The sequence below is a fragment of the Carya illinoinensis genome, chromosome 4 (assembly GCF_018687715.1).
Source record: "Carya illinoinensis cultivar Pawnee chromosome 4, C.illinoinensisPawnee_v1, whole genome shotgun sequence".
NCBI classification, from domain to species: domain Eukaryota; kingdom Viridiplantae; phylum Streptophyta; class Magnoliopsida; order Fagales; family Juglandaceae; genus Carya; species Carya illinoinensis.
This window is the reverse complement of record NC_056755.1, coordinates 9,220,924-9,236,177: the sequence shown is the minus strand read 5'-3', so window position 1 is coordinate 9,236,177 and position 15,254 is coordinate 9,220,924. Positions and strand designations below refer to the sequence as shown.

At 35.6% G+C, this 15,254-nt stretch overlaps 2 protein-coding genes and 1 pseudogene across 11 annotated transcripts; 2 read left to right on the top strand and 1 right to left on the bottom strand.

Annotated features, from left to right (window-relative positions):
- The first annotated feature begins 227 nt into the window (after window positions 1-227).
- LOC122307307 (NAC domain-containing protein 82-like) lies at window positions 228-12,814 on the top strand. Of its 9 annotated transcripts, none has more exons than XM_043120100.1 (6): window positions 228-415; window positions 1,109-1,506; window positions 1,612-1,889; window positions 2,741-3,193; window positions 5,096-5,278; window positions 6,362-7,363. In XM_043120100.1, exons 2-5 carry the CDS (start codon window positions 1,347-1,349, stop codon window positions 5,273-5,275), a joined length of 1,071 nt encoding a protein of 356 aa, XP_042976034.1. In that variant the 5' UTR covers window positions 228-415; window positions 1,109-1,346; the 3' UTR covers window positions 5,276-5,278; window positions 6,362-7,363. The 9 variants fall into 9 exon arrangements, 8 of the variants coding, with proteins under 8 accessions (XP_042976034.1, XP_042976036.1, XP_042976035.1 ...); XR_006241726.1 differs by having other exon boundaries at window positions 229-415; window positions 5,096-5,359; XM_043120105.1 differs by lacking the exons at window positions 1,109-1,506; window positions 1,612-1,889; window positions 2,741-3,193; window positions 5,096-5,278; window positions 6,362-7,363 and adding exons at window positions 9,197-9,520; window positions 9,626-9,891; window positions 10,686-10,995; window positions 11,106-11,200; window positions 12,052-12,814 and having other exon boundaries at window positions 236-415.
- LOC122308547 lies at window positions 7,537-7,655 on the top strand (annotated as a pseudogene).
- Window positions 12,815-13,380: 566 nt separating the features above from the next.
- LOC122307309 lies at window positions 13,381-14,552 on the bottom strand. 2 transcript variants are annotated; one of them, XM_043120114.1, is made up of 3 exons: window positions 14,432-14,552; window positions 14,236-14,298; window positions 13,381-13,674 (listed from the first exon to the last, which is right to left on the bottom strand). In XM_043120114.1, exons 1-3 carry the CDS (start codon window positions 14,531-14,533, stop codon window positions 13,534-13,536), a joined length of 306 nt encoding a protein of 101 aa, XP_042976048.1. In that variant the 5' UTR covers window positions 14,534-14,552; the 3' UTR covers window positions 13,381-13,533. The 2 variants fall into 2 exon arrangements, with proteins under 2 accessions (XP_042976048.1, XP_042976049.1); XM_043120115.1 differs by having other exon boundaries at window positions 13,381-13,610; window positions 14,432-14,551.
- Between the last annotated feature and the right edge of the window lie 702 nt (window positions 14,553-15,254).

Below are 15,254 nucleotides of genomic sequence, written 5' to 3'. Positions count from 1 at the left end.
CATTTTTCAAGACGAGTGCGCCAAACTTATCCTCTCTACGAACATTACTCTTTCTAAAAACGTAGCGTGATCTACCAGTGCATTGGCATTTTTTTTTTTTTTTTAAATAAAAGTGGCATTGGCATTCGTCATCTTTCGAATTATATATGACGTCATAAATACATAAACAAGCCGCATTCATTGAACCAAAGCCGACCAACTCCGGATTAGTAATTAAAAGCAAAAAATAAAAATAAAAATAAAAATACAGTAGATTGGCAGCTAAGCTTCCCTCCCGATAAAAACATTCGAGCAGCTTTCTCTCAACTGATATCAACTTCCATTCCCCCGTACCCCAAAAAAACTAACCTTTGTCATCTACACTGTTGTTTGATCTCTCTCTCTCTCTCTCTCTCTGGGTTTCCTTTTATTACAGGTACGGTCTCTAAGTTTTTACTCGTTTCTCAGACTCTCTGAATGTTTATGATGTGATGTAAGTTTGATTTCGCTTGAGTTTTAGGGGTTTTGTTTTGATGTTTATTGCTGTCTCTAGGGTTCTTAGGTTTCCCTGTTTGACTTGTTTCGTTTTTCTAGCGATTCTTGGGCTTTTCTTCTATTTTGTGTTTCACGGCTAGTTCATTTTCATCTTCGTATACTGTAGCTTTCTTGAGTATTTCTTTTCCTTTTTGTCATTTTTAGGAGCGTTAGGCTTAAGTCTTCTGAGACTAAAAGTGACGTAATTTTGATTACCTTATCTGGGTTTGTTTTTCTTTCTGTTCTTTGGTTTGGAGGTGTTATTGTAGGTGATCTGGTTTATTATTTGATTTATATGCCTCTCTAATGTTAATATTGTTTGGGCTTGGTTCGATTTAGTGAAAACGTGATGTTATGTCATTTTTTACTCAATTTCCGACTGTTACTATTGAGCTTTTGGGCGTTGTTTCGGGCTTCTGTAGTAATTTACTATAGTTTCATCTCCCTTTGATGTTAATTTTGTCAGGGATTTCTTTTGTTTGGAAAGAAAGAGTTCGAAATTTGATTCCTTGGTTGATTTATCTTCTAATTTAGTCGTCTGTGGTATTTGTTTTTGGGCTATTTCGGATTGCGTGCCTAATAATATTGATAGCAGGGTAATCACTGTGTGCCAAATGCCTTTTGATCTAAACGAAAAACATTTATCAATGTTTTGGTTTTGCTTCAAGAAGTCGGGGAGGCTATTGTGCTTGCGGAAGATCTTGTTTTGGGAATGGACATGACAATTTGCAGTTTTCTTTTTGTGGAAAGCTCAATTCTCATTGCATTCTAAGAAGGTTAAGAAATTGTTTCTGTGAAGGAAGGCCCTTTGGCACTCTACTTTGAATTAATTGATGGGGACAATGTCACATCGGCAGCCGGGATACCGATTTCATCCTACTGATATTGAGCTGGTTGTTTTTTATTTGAAGTTGAAATTTAGTATGATAAGTTTTCATCCTCAAGAAATTGCAGAGGTTAACATCTACAAGTTTGCCCCATGGGAACTTCCAGGTACATGTGAACAATCTTATGTACATCTGTTTATTGTTGTGGTTGATTACTGTATTATGCTTCCTCTCTGTGTTCCTTACTGAAGTGTGCATTTTCCTTCATCAGAAAAATCCATTTCGCAAAGTGGTGATCTGAAATGGTACTTCTTTTGCCCAGTCGAGAAAAAATATGCAAATGGGCTTAGAATGAATCGCAAAACTGAATTTGGGTACTGGAAAAGCACCGGAAAGTGTAAACTTGTTCGTCACAACGAAGTGCTGGTGGGCTCAAGAAAAACATTGATTTTTCACAGGACAAGTGAAAAACAAAGGGCACGAACAGATTGGGTTATGCATGAGTACAGTCTTGAGTATAAGAATCTGGCTAAGGAAAAAGATGTTCAGGTAATGCTTGCTTATTTATCATTTTTGGTTTGATACTCTAGCTTGATACTCTTGTTGTTATTGTTGTTGTTGCTGCTGCTTGGATTAAGGAAAAAAGGCTTTGTTATCTGATGTATTTTTTGTACGAGCTAATTTTCAAATACTAGTTCATTCCTATTTGGAATGACAAATGTATTTCCGGCCTTTCGTTATTTTCGGTCAAAAATGGTCTGAAGAAGCACTCCAGGTTTTTTTTTCTTTCTTTTTTTTTTTTTTTTTAAGTTATAACGTGTGTGTATTTGTTGGCTTACTTGTATATTTATGAAGTGTCCATCCTCCTTAGTAGTTTAATTTATGCATATTTCCGTAATCTTCATGTAAAAGTGTTCTTGTTTATTGAGTTTTATGCCATGTTGAAGCAAGGATAGTTTTGCAAATGCATTTATTCCCTGTGCTGTATTCTTTGTCAATCTTTTCATTTTGTAGATGATTCATTTTTTTCCTGTTTCTAAATACATGAATCTCTTTATGAGTTTCCAAAATTGCCCCTGCGCCCCTACAAATCTGCATACTTCAAAATGTGGAAATTTTTGTGAAGCTAATTTTGAAATGTATTGTCCTCGAGCGACAATTAGTAATTTCTTACTTATGCCTTCCCTTCAGAAGGAGAGGGATAAAAAAATAACAATTAATTATATCCCTTTCAAAAGATGGCTTTACCAATATGACAGATATAATGGGGCATTGGGGAGCGATATGTATAACAGTATAAGTTATACTATATTTCCATTTTTGTTCCTGCATATGTAAAACCAATTGATGGTGCTATGGTGGCCATTTTTTAATTGATTCTTGTGATATTTGTCTTGCAGAACAAATATGTGCTTTGTAAAATTTTCCAGAAGGAGGGCCGAGGCCCAAGAAATGGTGCCCAATACGGAGCACCTTTTAAAGAAGAAGATTGGAGTGGTTGGAGTGATGTTAGTGGTGTTGAGGTGGCTGACTGTGCAGAAGATGTTACCTTGGCTACATCGTCTACCCCAACTTTTATGCTGCCTAATAACAACATCAATTCAGCTGCTATTGGCACCACATCATTGGGTGGCACGATATCTGAGTCATGTCTATCTTTGACTGTGCCATCACAGTGCGAGGGGGTTTCTGATGTTCCTCATAATAATGTCACGAGTCAGTTGTATCAAGCTCTGCCAGGTGATATTCTTCCAACAGTGCTTCCTGATAATGAGGATGAGATTAGTTCAATGTTTGATTACTACCTCGCAGAGGGAAACACTGTGATTTTGTCCGGAGATGAAAATAATAAGGTGGGTAGATCAATATCTCCTTAATCTAGTTGCAGTCGGAATTTTAAGCATGACATATTTTCTAATGTTCACTGTTCATTACACACTTACCCAGAGCTTTGGACATTGTTCACTTGTCTGATCTAATGCATTCATGTTTTTTAATGTGGTAGTTACAAAGTATCATTCATTTCCATCATATTAATTCACCATTGAACCACGATACTGATAGCCTGATCCAAACTGTGCAACATATATTTCTAATATTGGCAATCGAAATTTCATTCTTTTCCTTTCCTTTCTCAGTCCATTTTCTAAGGCAATTTTGAAAATAATGATAAAGTTGTGCAAACCTGTAAACAAGTTGTTAATCAATGATCTTTTATTTATTTATTTTGATTTTGATTGGCACTGGGTGTTCGGAAACAGCATCCCGACTAATCTCGGGGGTGCACAGGCCCTCGGCAAATAGTTTGCTACAAGTGCACCTCGAGTAATTCAAGTGGAAAATCCCCCGATCGCCCCTAGAGATTGTCTACACCCAAGGGGATTCGAACCTTACACTGGGTGGAGCATACCCCAAATCCCAAGGCCTTTACCACTTGAGCCAACCTCTAGGGGTTAATCAATAATCTTTCCATAGATTCATTAATGTAATTTTAAAATTATATGATACTGGAAACAGCAACCTTAGTTGCCTTCTAAGTTTTAATAAGTTTCGTGAACTTTTAAGACTACTTTTCAAAATATAATATAATATATATATCATATGATTTGAGACTAGTTTATAACTCACTTGATTTTCATATCACACTATTATTAATAGTGGGAAGAGAGTGTGGACAAACACTTATTCTAGATATGCATACCACACTCCTGTTTCTATTCTACATAACACAGCAATTGTGTTGTTGGTTTTATGATCCTGCTGTTCTTGTTTTCTTATAGGATTCATTTTATATATGCATCTAACAGTTTTTTCAGGAATGCTTGTGTTAAACTATTAATTGCATTTTATACGTATCCACTTAAAACAAGTGTTGCTATCAAAATATCATTGCTGCTTACTGATGTGATGATATAATATTTGTGAATGTGGTTGTTGTTAATATTAAATTATGTGTGTCCAAGGTAGTTTTTTTTTTTTGGCATTATAACTGGCCTTTTTCCTACAGTGCTCCTGTTTGCCTTTCAAAATCAGTGCATTAGGGTTTTGGGCATTATTTTCTCTCTTCTTGCTTTTATCTTGTTCCTTTGTCCGCTTGCCCTTTTTTATCTTCTCTTTTTTTCTGTTCATTTTACCCTAATTATTGTTTCCATATTGGTTATTTTTCCCTAATTATTCATTTTTCCATATTGTTTGACGTAGTTGCAAGTGCTTATCAGTCAATTAAGCTAATGTAATATTTTATCCCCCAACCGCACCCCCCCTCCCTCTCCTCTCCCCCCCCCAAAAAAAAAAGTACTTTGTTTTATTTCCAATTTGTTAGAATCTAGTCTTATTGCATACCAATGTTTCTTGTCCAACTATCATCACTGGGACTAAACTGCCATTAGTCTTAATCTTTCCTTCTTTTTGTATCTAGTTTCACAGCCTTTTGTCTGGTGCCGATGTTTTGAACTTTGGTTTGCTCTGTTCGTGTGCTAATTTTCATGAAGAATACAAATTTAAAAATTCAAATAGCATTTGTTAATTTTGGAAAATGAATAATCTACTTACTGAAAGTGAAAGTCTATGATATCTTTGTTGCTGTTTTTAATTGGATGGCACGACCTTAATTTTTTGTGAATCTCTACATTTTCCATGCTAATGGTACAGACTAAAACTGCTAATGTTATTCTTCATGTACTGTTGTCTTCTGCATGCATGTTGTCCTTGAAGTTCTATCCTACTTATGTACAATTTGCTTATGGATTTGACAGAATCTCAGTAGTGATGAAATTGATCATGAAGATCCTTTTTACCATGAGTTGATAAACACCATCATTTGGGACTGGGACAACACTGCTGGACCGAGTGTAGATGGCAATGTTCAGGAAGCCAGTGTTCATCAGGAGGATCGTATTTACATGAAGGATCTAGAGTCACCACTGGATAGCTGAGGGGTAGAAAAAAAGGATCAGCCACTAATTAATACCTTTTTTCTTCTATACTTACACCCATGAAATTATATCACAAAAATACTTGTAAGATAGTGTGTGTTTATTATTTGTGATTGATATACGTTGGAATCATTTCTGTTGAAACTCCCGAATTTTGGTGGCATTGATATCGGATCGATTTTATCATCCTATTAATGCCCTGCATGCGAGCTTGTATGCACTTTGTGATTCTATTGCTAATAGAATTTTCTTTCAGTGTTTCTAATAACTGCTCTAAGTCCACGAGGACAATGTTAGAAAATTTTTTGTGAGAACATCTTTTGTACGTTGCCATAATGAGCCCAGGTGCTCTGTTGCACAGGTGGCCATTTGGATGGCTTTAGTACAAGGATGTCTATTTAGTAAGGATGCCCACTAAAACCCAAGAAAAAAGCTTCTCTGTTGTGATCTGTATGCAGTGTGTTTTCTGTATCTTCTTCCTCCTTTTGTTCTTTGCTCATTTGGTCTTGGAAGTCATATTACTTGAGCCAAATTTAGATTTTGGTTAGCCCAGAAGCTAAAGAATACCATAAATTTCCCACATTTGGACGGTCAAAGACTCGAAACAAAGAAAATCTAAGCTTTGGTACTAGCTAGCTAGGCTGATTAACTAAACATTGACTAGCCGGATGTGAATGATCTAATCGGATAATCTAGAGCAACTCTTCATGGTATAAGATCTTTGAATCCCCAGTACTCATAATATATTTTAATGACTTTAAATGATAAAAATCACTTCAAATATTAAAATATGATACGTGTAATTGGCAATATATATTTGAAAGATCGAATATGGTTTTGGACATTGTCATGTCAAAAAATTAAAATTGAGAGGTTCACTAATCAATTCTTAAACACTCAATAATCTTAATATATCTTTTATTTATTAATGGCAACATGCATATATATATATATATATATGATCATCAGATCCATTAATGACGTCATTTATAAGTAGTGTTAGTTGTTTTCTAAATACATGATATCTCTACCGTAGAGCATTTCTTTGCTATGGTTATAATAGGGGTGTCTGTTGTTTTCTTGCAGCAATGTGTGTCAGAGGTGCTTTCCCTGATAAGCAGCAGCTTAGATGCATGGCGGACTATCAGAGGGTTTTGAATGGAATATTATGAAATCGAATGTCAACACCTGCATGGTTGCCCCATTTGAAAAGACTAGCCCAGTTTAGGAGCCCTGATTAAAATTGCATGTCAGCCACCGTGTGATGTAACTTTGTAAGGCCATTTTGGTTATTGTGGGATGGCTGTAGGGTTCTCTTGGAGGTAAAAGAGTTAATGGTAGTTCATGGCCTCCTTTTTCTTTTTCTTTTTTGCTGGCTGTGAGGAATTTGTAACTGTATGGGCAGAATATTTCTCAGAAGTCTCGCAGGTGCATTTTTCTTCAACAGGGCTTGCTTTTTTTTAAAAAATTTTTTAATTTAGCGGTCCTAACCTTCATGGGGAAGAACACATACTGTACAGAGCTACTCCAGTGGAAAGGACAGGTCAGAGATCAAATCTCTACAGAAATTAAAAAGAAGGTCCCGGAAACTACCAAGCTCTGAGTACGGTTGCCGCAGACGGATTTTCCGGCGACTGCAATTGCTACATGTTTTGCACTGGTTAGTGATCTGAAGCATTCGTTCGGGCATGGTTCTTTTGCATCTTTCACTTCCATCTGCTGTGGATATAATCTTTCCGATTAAAAGCATGGAACAAGATTCAACATTTGAATGTTGGCCTGCTGTTCCCGGAGTTTGTGATTATGGTTTCAAAGTTGTGTTGGAATATTCTTGGGAAAAAGAGTGTTATGATTGTATCATGTACAACTTACCGTTTATCTTCTGTAGTGATTTTTTTTTTTTTCTTTTTCGTTGCAACTTATAAAGTATAAAGCAAATTGGTGGTAGAGATCTTTGATCAACCTTTGCATCAATTCAGTATTGTGTATCCTGTACGTGTTGGTGAACTTTTGTGTATCCTGTATTGTGTTGGTCGATTGGCTCTGCATTCGGCTCAGATGAAAACATCAACATGTTTCTATACATAATGACGAAGCTTACTACAGAGAAAAGAGGAAGACCAACATGCAAAACATGCCCAAAATTTATCACCCAATCCGACAGATGATGTGAGAAATCCATCATACGAGGTGAGGGTAGATATTAAACGTGTTTGTTAATTTCACTTGGCTTTCTTGGAAGAACACCATATGTTTCTTGTGGGTGCAATCATACCAGTACAAATACATCGGATCTCATCAGAACTCTACAGTTAAGTATGCTTGGGCGAAAATTGTATTAGGATGAGTGACCTCTTTGAAACTTCTCTTGTTGGGCCCCTCATTTTAAAAGGGAAAAAAAATAAACCAGATGTTCTTATGAATATAAAATATCTCAATTTTAACAACACTTCATAATTTCATAAATTTGAATTATTCACCTTAAATTTGTTTCTTAAGATTTTTTGAATGATATAATAGTATGATCTTCTTCTGAGACATGGTGGCATAATATTATTTTCTATTTTTTAAAATAATATTATCATAATTTATTTCATGAATAAGCTCATTAGACTTGAGTTCATACCCCGTTTGATCAATCAACCAAAAGGAAAATCTCACTGACAATGAGAGGAAAAAAGCAGGAGAAAACGAAAAAAAAAAAACTCTTGGCGATTAACATTTGTCTTGAATATAACTGATTATCAGAAGAATAAAATCAACAATTATTTTTTAAAGAGAAATAATTGTTATAATTATAATTGTGTAAGTGTTATGTAATTATTTAAAAAAAATAAATATAAAATTTATATAAAAAAATTAATTTTTAATAATAAATTTTTCTATTTTTTAAAACAATTACAGCACACTCACGCACTGCACAAATTCCACAAATTCATTACTCTTCCCGAAAACGTACTGTGAACGTGATCTAAGAAAGATTTACCGGTGGCATTGGCATTCGTCATCCTTCGAATTATATATGACGTCATAAATACATAAAGAGCCGCATTCATTTAACTAAAACGAACCAATCAAAACTCTGGATTAGTAATTCAAAGCAAAATTCAAAAAACAAAAAAAAAAAGGTAGATTGGCAGCAAAGTTTCCCGACCGATAAAAACATTCGAGCAGCGTCTCTCCCAACTCTGATATCAACTTCCATCCCTCCACCCCCCAAAAAAACTATCTTTGGTCATCTACACTGTTGTTTGATTTCTCTCTCTGGGTTTCCTTTTACTACAGGTACGGTCTCTGAGTTTTTACGCGTTTCTCCGACTTTCTGAATGTTTATGATGTGATGTACGTTTGATTTCGCTTGAGTTTTAGGGGTTTTGTTTTTATGTTTATTGCTGTCTCTAGGTTTCTTGGGTTTCTCTGTTTGACTTGTTTCGTTTTTCTAGCGATTCTTGGGCTTTTCTTCTATTTTGTGTTTCACGGCTAGTTCATTTTCATCTTCGTATACTGTAGCTTTCTTGAGTATTTCTTTTTTTCCCATTTTGAGGAGCGTTAGGTTGGGCCGATTGATTATTTGATTTATATGCCTCTCGAGTTTTAATATTGTTTGGGTTTGCTTCAAATTTTCAATTTAGTGAAAACGTGTTCTGTCATATTTTTACTCAATTCGATTGTTCTGTGGCAATTTACTATAGTTTCATCTTCCTTTGATGTTAACTTTGTCACGGGTGTCATCTGCTTGGAAAGAAAGGTTTCAAAATTTGATTCGTTGGTTTATTTATCTTCTAATTTAGTCTGTGGTGTCTGTTTTGGGCTTTTTCGGATTGCGTGCTTAATAATGTTGATAGCAGGGTAATCACTGCGCGCCAAATGTCTTTTGATCTCAACGAAAAACATTTGTCAATTTTTCGGTTTTGTTCCAAGAATTTGGGGAGGCTATTGGATTCGCGGAAGATCTTGTTTTGGGATTGGACGTGACAATTTTCAGTTTTCTTTTTGGGGATAGCTCCATTCTCATTGCATTCTAAGAAAGTTAAGAAATTGTTTCTGTGAAAGACGACACTTGGGACTTTGCCTTGAATTAATTGATGGGGAGAATGCCGCGCCGGCAGCCGGGGTATCATTTTGATCCTACTGATGTTGAGCTGGTTCTTTTTTATCTAAAGAAGAAAGTTAAGAAGAGAAGGTTCCGTCCTCGAGAAATTGCAGAGGTTAACATCTACGAGTTTGCCCCATGGGATCTTAAAGGTACACGGGAGCAATCTTATGTACATGTTTTTGTTGTCATGGTTGATTAGTGTATTATGCTTTCTCTCGTTGTTCCTTACTGAAGTGTGCATTTTCCTTCATCAGAAAAATCCATTTCGAGTAGTGGTGATCTGCAATGGTACTTCTTTTGCCCAGTTGAGAAAAAATATGCCAATGGGCCTAGAGTGAATCGCTCAACTGAATTTGGGTACTGGAAAAGCACCGGAAAGTGTCCAAATGTTTTTCACAATGAAGTGTTGGTGGGCTCAAGAACAACAATGATTTTTCACAGACAAAGGAAACGAACAGATTGGGTTATGTATGAGTACAGTCTTAACTATGAGAATCTGGCTATGGAAGATTATGTTCAGGTAATGCTTGGATATTTATCATTCTTGGTTTGATACTCTTGCTTGTATGATCAAAAGCGTTGTTGTCGTTGTTGCTTGGATTAGGAAAAAAGGCTTTGTTATCTGATGTGTTTTTTGTATGAGCTAATTTATAACTAGTTCATTCCTATTTGGAATGGCACATCTATTTCCAGGCTTTGGTTATTTTCTGTCAAAAATGGTCCGAAGGAGCACTCAATTTTAATTTTGAAAAAAGAAAAAGAAATTTTAATGTGTGTATTTGTTGGCTCCTTTATTTATGAAGTTTCCATCCTCTTTAGTAGTTTAACATATGCGTGTTTCCATAATCTCCATGTAAAAGGGTTCTTGTTTATTGAGTTTTATGCCATGTTGAAACAAGGATAGTTTTGTAAATGCATTTACTCCCTCGGGGCTCTATTATTTGTCAGTCTTTCCATTTTGTAGATGCTTCATTTTTTTTCTTGTTCCTCACCGCATGTATATCTTTATGTGAGTTTCCAGAATTGCCCCCACGAATATGCATACTTCAAAATCTGGAAATCTTTGTAAGGGTAATTTTGAAATGTATTTTCCTCAAGAGACAATTAGTTATTTCCTACTTATGCCTTCCCTTCTGAAGGAGAGCGAGCAAAAATGGCAGAGAAATAATTTTATCCCTTTCAAAAAATGGAGCATAGAGGAGTGATATGTATAAGTTATACTAGATTTCCATTTTTGTTCCTGCATATGTAAAACCAATCGATGGTGCTATGGTGGCCGTTTTTGAATTGATTCTTGTGACATTTGTCTCGCAGAACTCATATGTGCTTTGTAAGATTTTCCAGAAGAAGGGCAAGGGGCCAAAAAATGGTGCCCGATATGTAGCACCATTTAAAGAAGAAGATTGGAGTGATTGGAGTGATGTTGAGGAGGCTGACTGTGCAGAAGATGTTACCTTGGCTGGCAGGTCTACCACAAGTTTTATGCTGCCTAATGACACTATCAGTTCTGCTGCTATTGGCACCACATCATTGGTTGGCGCGACATCTGAGTCAAGTCTATCTGAGACTGTGCCATCACAGTTTGAGGGGATCATTTCAGATGTTCCCCGTAATAATGTCTCGAGTAAGTTGTATCAAGTTTCAGGTGATATTCTTCCGGCAGTACTTGGGCTATGCCTATCTTTATATCAATAAAATATTCTTCTTACTTATAAAAAAAAATTATACTTCCAGCCGTGCGTGCTGATAATGAGGATGAGAATTCAGTGCTTGCTCACCACCTCGTTGAGGACAACACTGTGATTTCGTGTGGAGATGAAACAAATGAGGTGGGTGGCAGCAATATCTCCTTAATCTAGTTGCAGCCGGAATTTTAAGCATGACATCTTTTCTAATGTTCACTGTTCATTACACACTTACCGAGAGCTTTGGACATTGTTCACTTGTCTGATCTAATACATTCATGTTTTTTAATGTGATAGTTGCCAAGTATCATTCATTTCTATCATATTAACTCACCACTGAACCACAATACAGATAACCGGATCCAAATTGTGCAACATATAGTATTTCTAATATTGGCAATCCACATTTCATTCTTTTTCTTTCCTTTCTCAGCCCATTTTCTAAGGCAATTTTGAAAATAATGATAAAGCTGTGCAAACCTGTAAACAAGCTGTTAATCAATGATCGTATCATAGATTTGTTGTAATTTTAAAATTATATGATATTGGAAACAGCAACCTGAACTTTTAAGACTGCTTATCAAAATATATAATATATGTCATATGATTTGAAACCAGTTTATAACTCACTTGATTTTCATAACACTGTTATTAATAGTGGGAAGAGATTGTGGACAAATACTTATTCTAGATATGCATTACCACATTCCTGTATACAAATTTTCATGAAGTATACAAGAATTTGTTGGTTTTGGAAAATAAATAATCTACTTACTGAAAGTGAAAGTATATCGAAAGTGAAAGTATATCATATCATTGTTGATGTTTTTGATTGGATGGCATGATCTTAATTGTTTGTGAATCTCTACTTTTTCCATGCTAATGGTATAGACAAAAACTCGTAATGTTATTCTTCATGTACTTTTGTCTTCTGCTTGCATGTTGTCCTTGACGTTCTATCCTACTTATGTACAATTTCCTTATGGATTTGACAGAATCTCAGTCGTGATGAATTTGATCCTGATCAAGATGATCTCTTTTTCCATGAGTTGATAAACACCATCATTTGGGACTGGGACAACACTGCTGGACCGAGTGTAGATGGCAATGTTCAGGAACCCAGTGTTCATCAGGAGGATCGTATTTACATGAAGGATCTAGAGTCACCACTGGATAGCTGAGGGGTAGAAAAAAAGGATCAGCCACTAATTAATACCTTTTTTCTTCTATACTTACACGCATGAAATTATATGACAAAAATACTTGTAAGATAGTGTGTGTTTATTATTTGTGATTGATATACGGTGGATTCATTCTGTTTAAAGTCCCGAATTTTGGTGACATTGATATCGGATGGATTTTATCATCCCATTAATGCCCTGCTTGCGAGCTCGTATGTACTTTGTGATTCTATTGCTAATAGAATTTTCTTTCAGTGTTTCTAATAACTGCTCTAAGTCCACGAGGGCAATGTTAGAAAAATTTTTGTGAGAACATCTTTTGTCCGTTGCCATAATCAGCCCAGGTGCTCTGTTGCACGGGTGGCCATTTGGATGGCTTTTGTACAAGGATGTCTATTTAGTAAGGATGCCCACTAAAACCCAAGAAAAAAGCTCCTCCTCTGTAGTCTGTAATCTGTATGCAGTGTGTTTTCTGTATCTTCTTACTCGGTTGGGCTGTTCACTTAATTGATTTGACTTCATTTTACTTAAGATTAAAGACAGGGGCCGGGCGGGCAGTGAAGGCTCGTTAAGTAGAGACTTTTGTTCTTTGCTCATTTGGTCTTGGAATTCAGGTTACTTGAGCCGAATTTAGATTTTGGTTTGCCCAGAAGGTAAAGAATACCATAAATTTCCCACTTTTGGACGGTCAAAGACTCGAAACAAAGAAAATCTAAACATTGACTAGCCGGATGTGAATGATCTAATCAGATAATCTAGAGCAACTCTTCATCGTATAAGATCTTTGAATCTACAGTACTGATAATATATTTTAATGACTTTATATGATAAAAATCACTTCAAATATTAAAATATGATACGTGTAATTGGCAATATATATTTGAAAGATCGAGTATAGTTTTGGACATTGTCATATCAAAAAATTAAAATTGAGAGGTTTACTAATCAATTCTTAAACACTCAATAATCTTAATATATCTTTTATTTATTAATGGCAACATGCATATATATATATATATATGATCATCAGATCCATTAATGACGTCATTTATATAAGTAGTGTTATTTGAACAATATTCGTACGTCACAATTAATAATCATGGGAGTTCTTTCTAACTTAAAAAAATCTTGAAAATATGATCATGAGAAACAATCAAATAGGATGATCATGGAAATTAGGCAAAATTCCATCCTGTACATGACGAACCTCTTTACATGACAAAAGATCAAAATTAAGAAGAAGACGACAAAAAATTGGCATAGTATGTGATATAATAATAAAAATAAAAATAAAAACTAGAAAGGTGCAGATGCAATATCCCTGCGTCCAGGTGGATGGTGATGATCTCCAGCTGCATGCTCCAGCTCTTCACCTGTATCTATCAATATTGCATTATTTTTATTACACCTTCCAGCACTAACAACTGGTTCTAATCCCTGCAAATTGCCATTTGGAATTTGTTAAATTAATTAGATCAATCAGTTGCAGAAACAACATACAAAGATCTAAGACAGGCCAGAGATTCTGGACAAGGACTACAGTAAAATTACAAGCAATTTCTTTGGATTGCAACACAAGACAATTCATGTTTTACAGATCAAAAATCTCTATTTAATGGAAAAGAAGAAGAAGAAGAAGAAGAAGAAGAAGGTAGTATGCATATGTCTGTTGTGTACGTAAATAATCCAAGTGCTAGCAAGAAAATTATATATATCATACGTCAAGCATGCAGATTCTTAATTAATTGTTTGTTGCATACCTATGCATGTATGCATCAAACTACCAAAGGATCATCATGAGGGTTATCCATGATCTCTAACTTTAAGCCGCATGCATGCATGCATGGTAAAGGATTTGGGCCTCTTGCATATGGCAGATATCATTGAAATCAAGAAATCAAAAATATATAATTAGTGATCGTGATCATTCATATAAAACTCTGTAAAATTTATGACTGATCAAGAGTTCTCTCTTTCCAATGCTAGGCTTTGCTTTACCTGCGTGAAATTACTCATTGCTTCTTCAATGGACATAGTTTTCATCACATACAGCGCTGCCTCCTACAAACAGAAAACAAAAACTATCACAAACCTATGCCATAAATCTCTCTCTCTCTAAAAACACTGCAAAATCATATATATATATATATGAAAAAGAGAAGCAATATATATATATATATATATATGTTGTTACCCTGGCATAGTGGATTTGATCGATGCTCAAAGTTCTGGGTTCGGAATCTATGGAGGATTTCCTATCAATCCTCACAGAAGATGCTCCTCCTACCCGTTCCATTTTTGTTTCCAGCTTATCTTTCATGTTAAAGGTTGAGCCAACCCTTTATATAGGAAGAGACTTGTATGGATATAGAGCTGCTGTGACCTACTCCACCACGACATGTCACGTGGCGACCTCAGACCTTTGAGGATTTTTATGCGTGGCTTGCAGGGGTGGCGCGATCTGACACGTGGATGCTGAGGATTAAGATTCAAGAACTCTTCGAGGTCAGAAATTGTGTCTCCACGTGTTGGGTTTTATGAGATTAGAAAAAAAAAGGGCGGGTTTTTGGTCGGGACGAAATCAAGCGTCTCAGCCAATGAAAGTGCGCCACGAGGAGAGGATGTTGGTGCATGTGGGTCATAAGCGTGCGTGCGTGTAGGATCGCTACTTGTCGGTGTCGGTTTCGTTCGATGGAGTTCGATTGTTGACGATTGATTGCTGGTTTAAGAGCCACAGAAGTAAGGGACGGAGGAGTTGTCTCTGAAATTCTTGTTGGTTACCCCCACGTGATCATCGTATAACTGTTTTGGAAAATGATATTTATAGTTAAAAAATGATATTTGAATTAATCGAGTGATATTTTTATTTTTTATTTAATAATTAAGAAAGTTATTATTAGTATATTTATATTTTTGCTTTTTAAAAAATATTTAAATATATATAAAAATGATTAAAATAAAAGGGAGAAAAATAAAAAATATTGCATTTACACTTATCGATCGGTTAGAACCGTTCG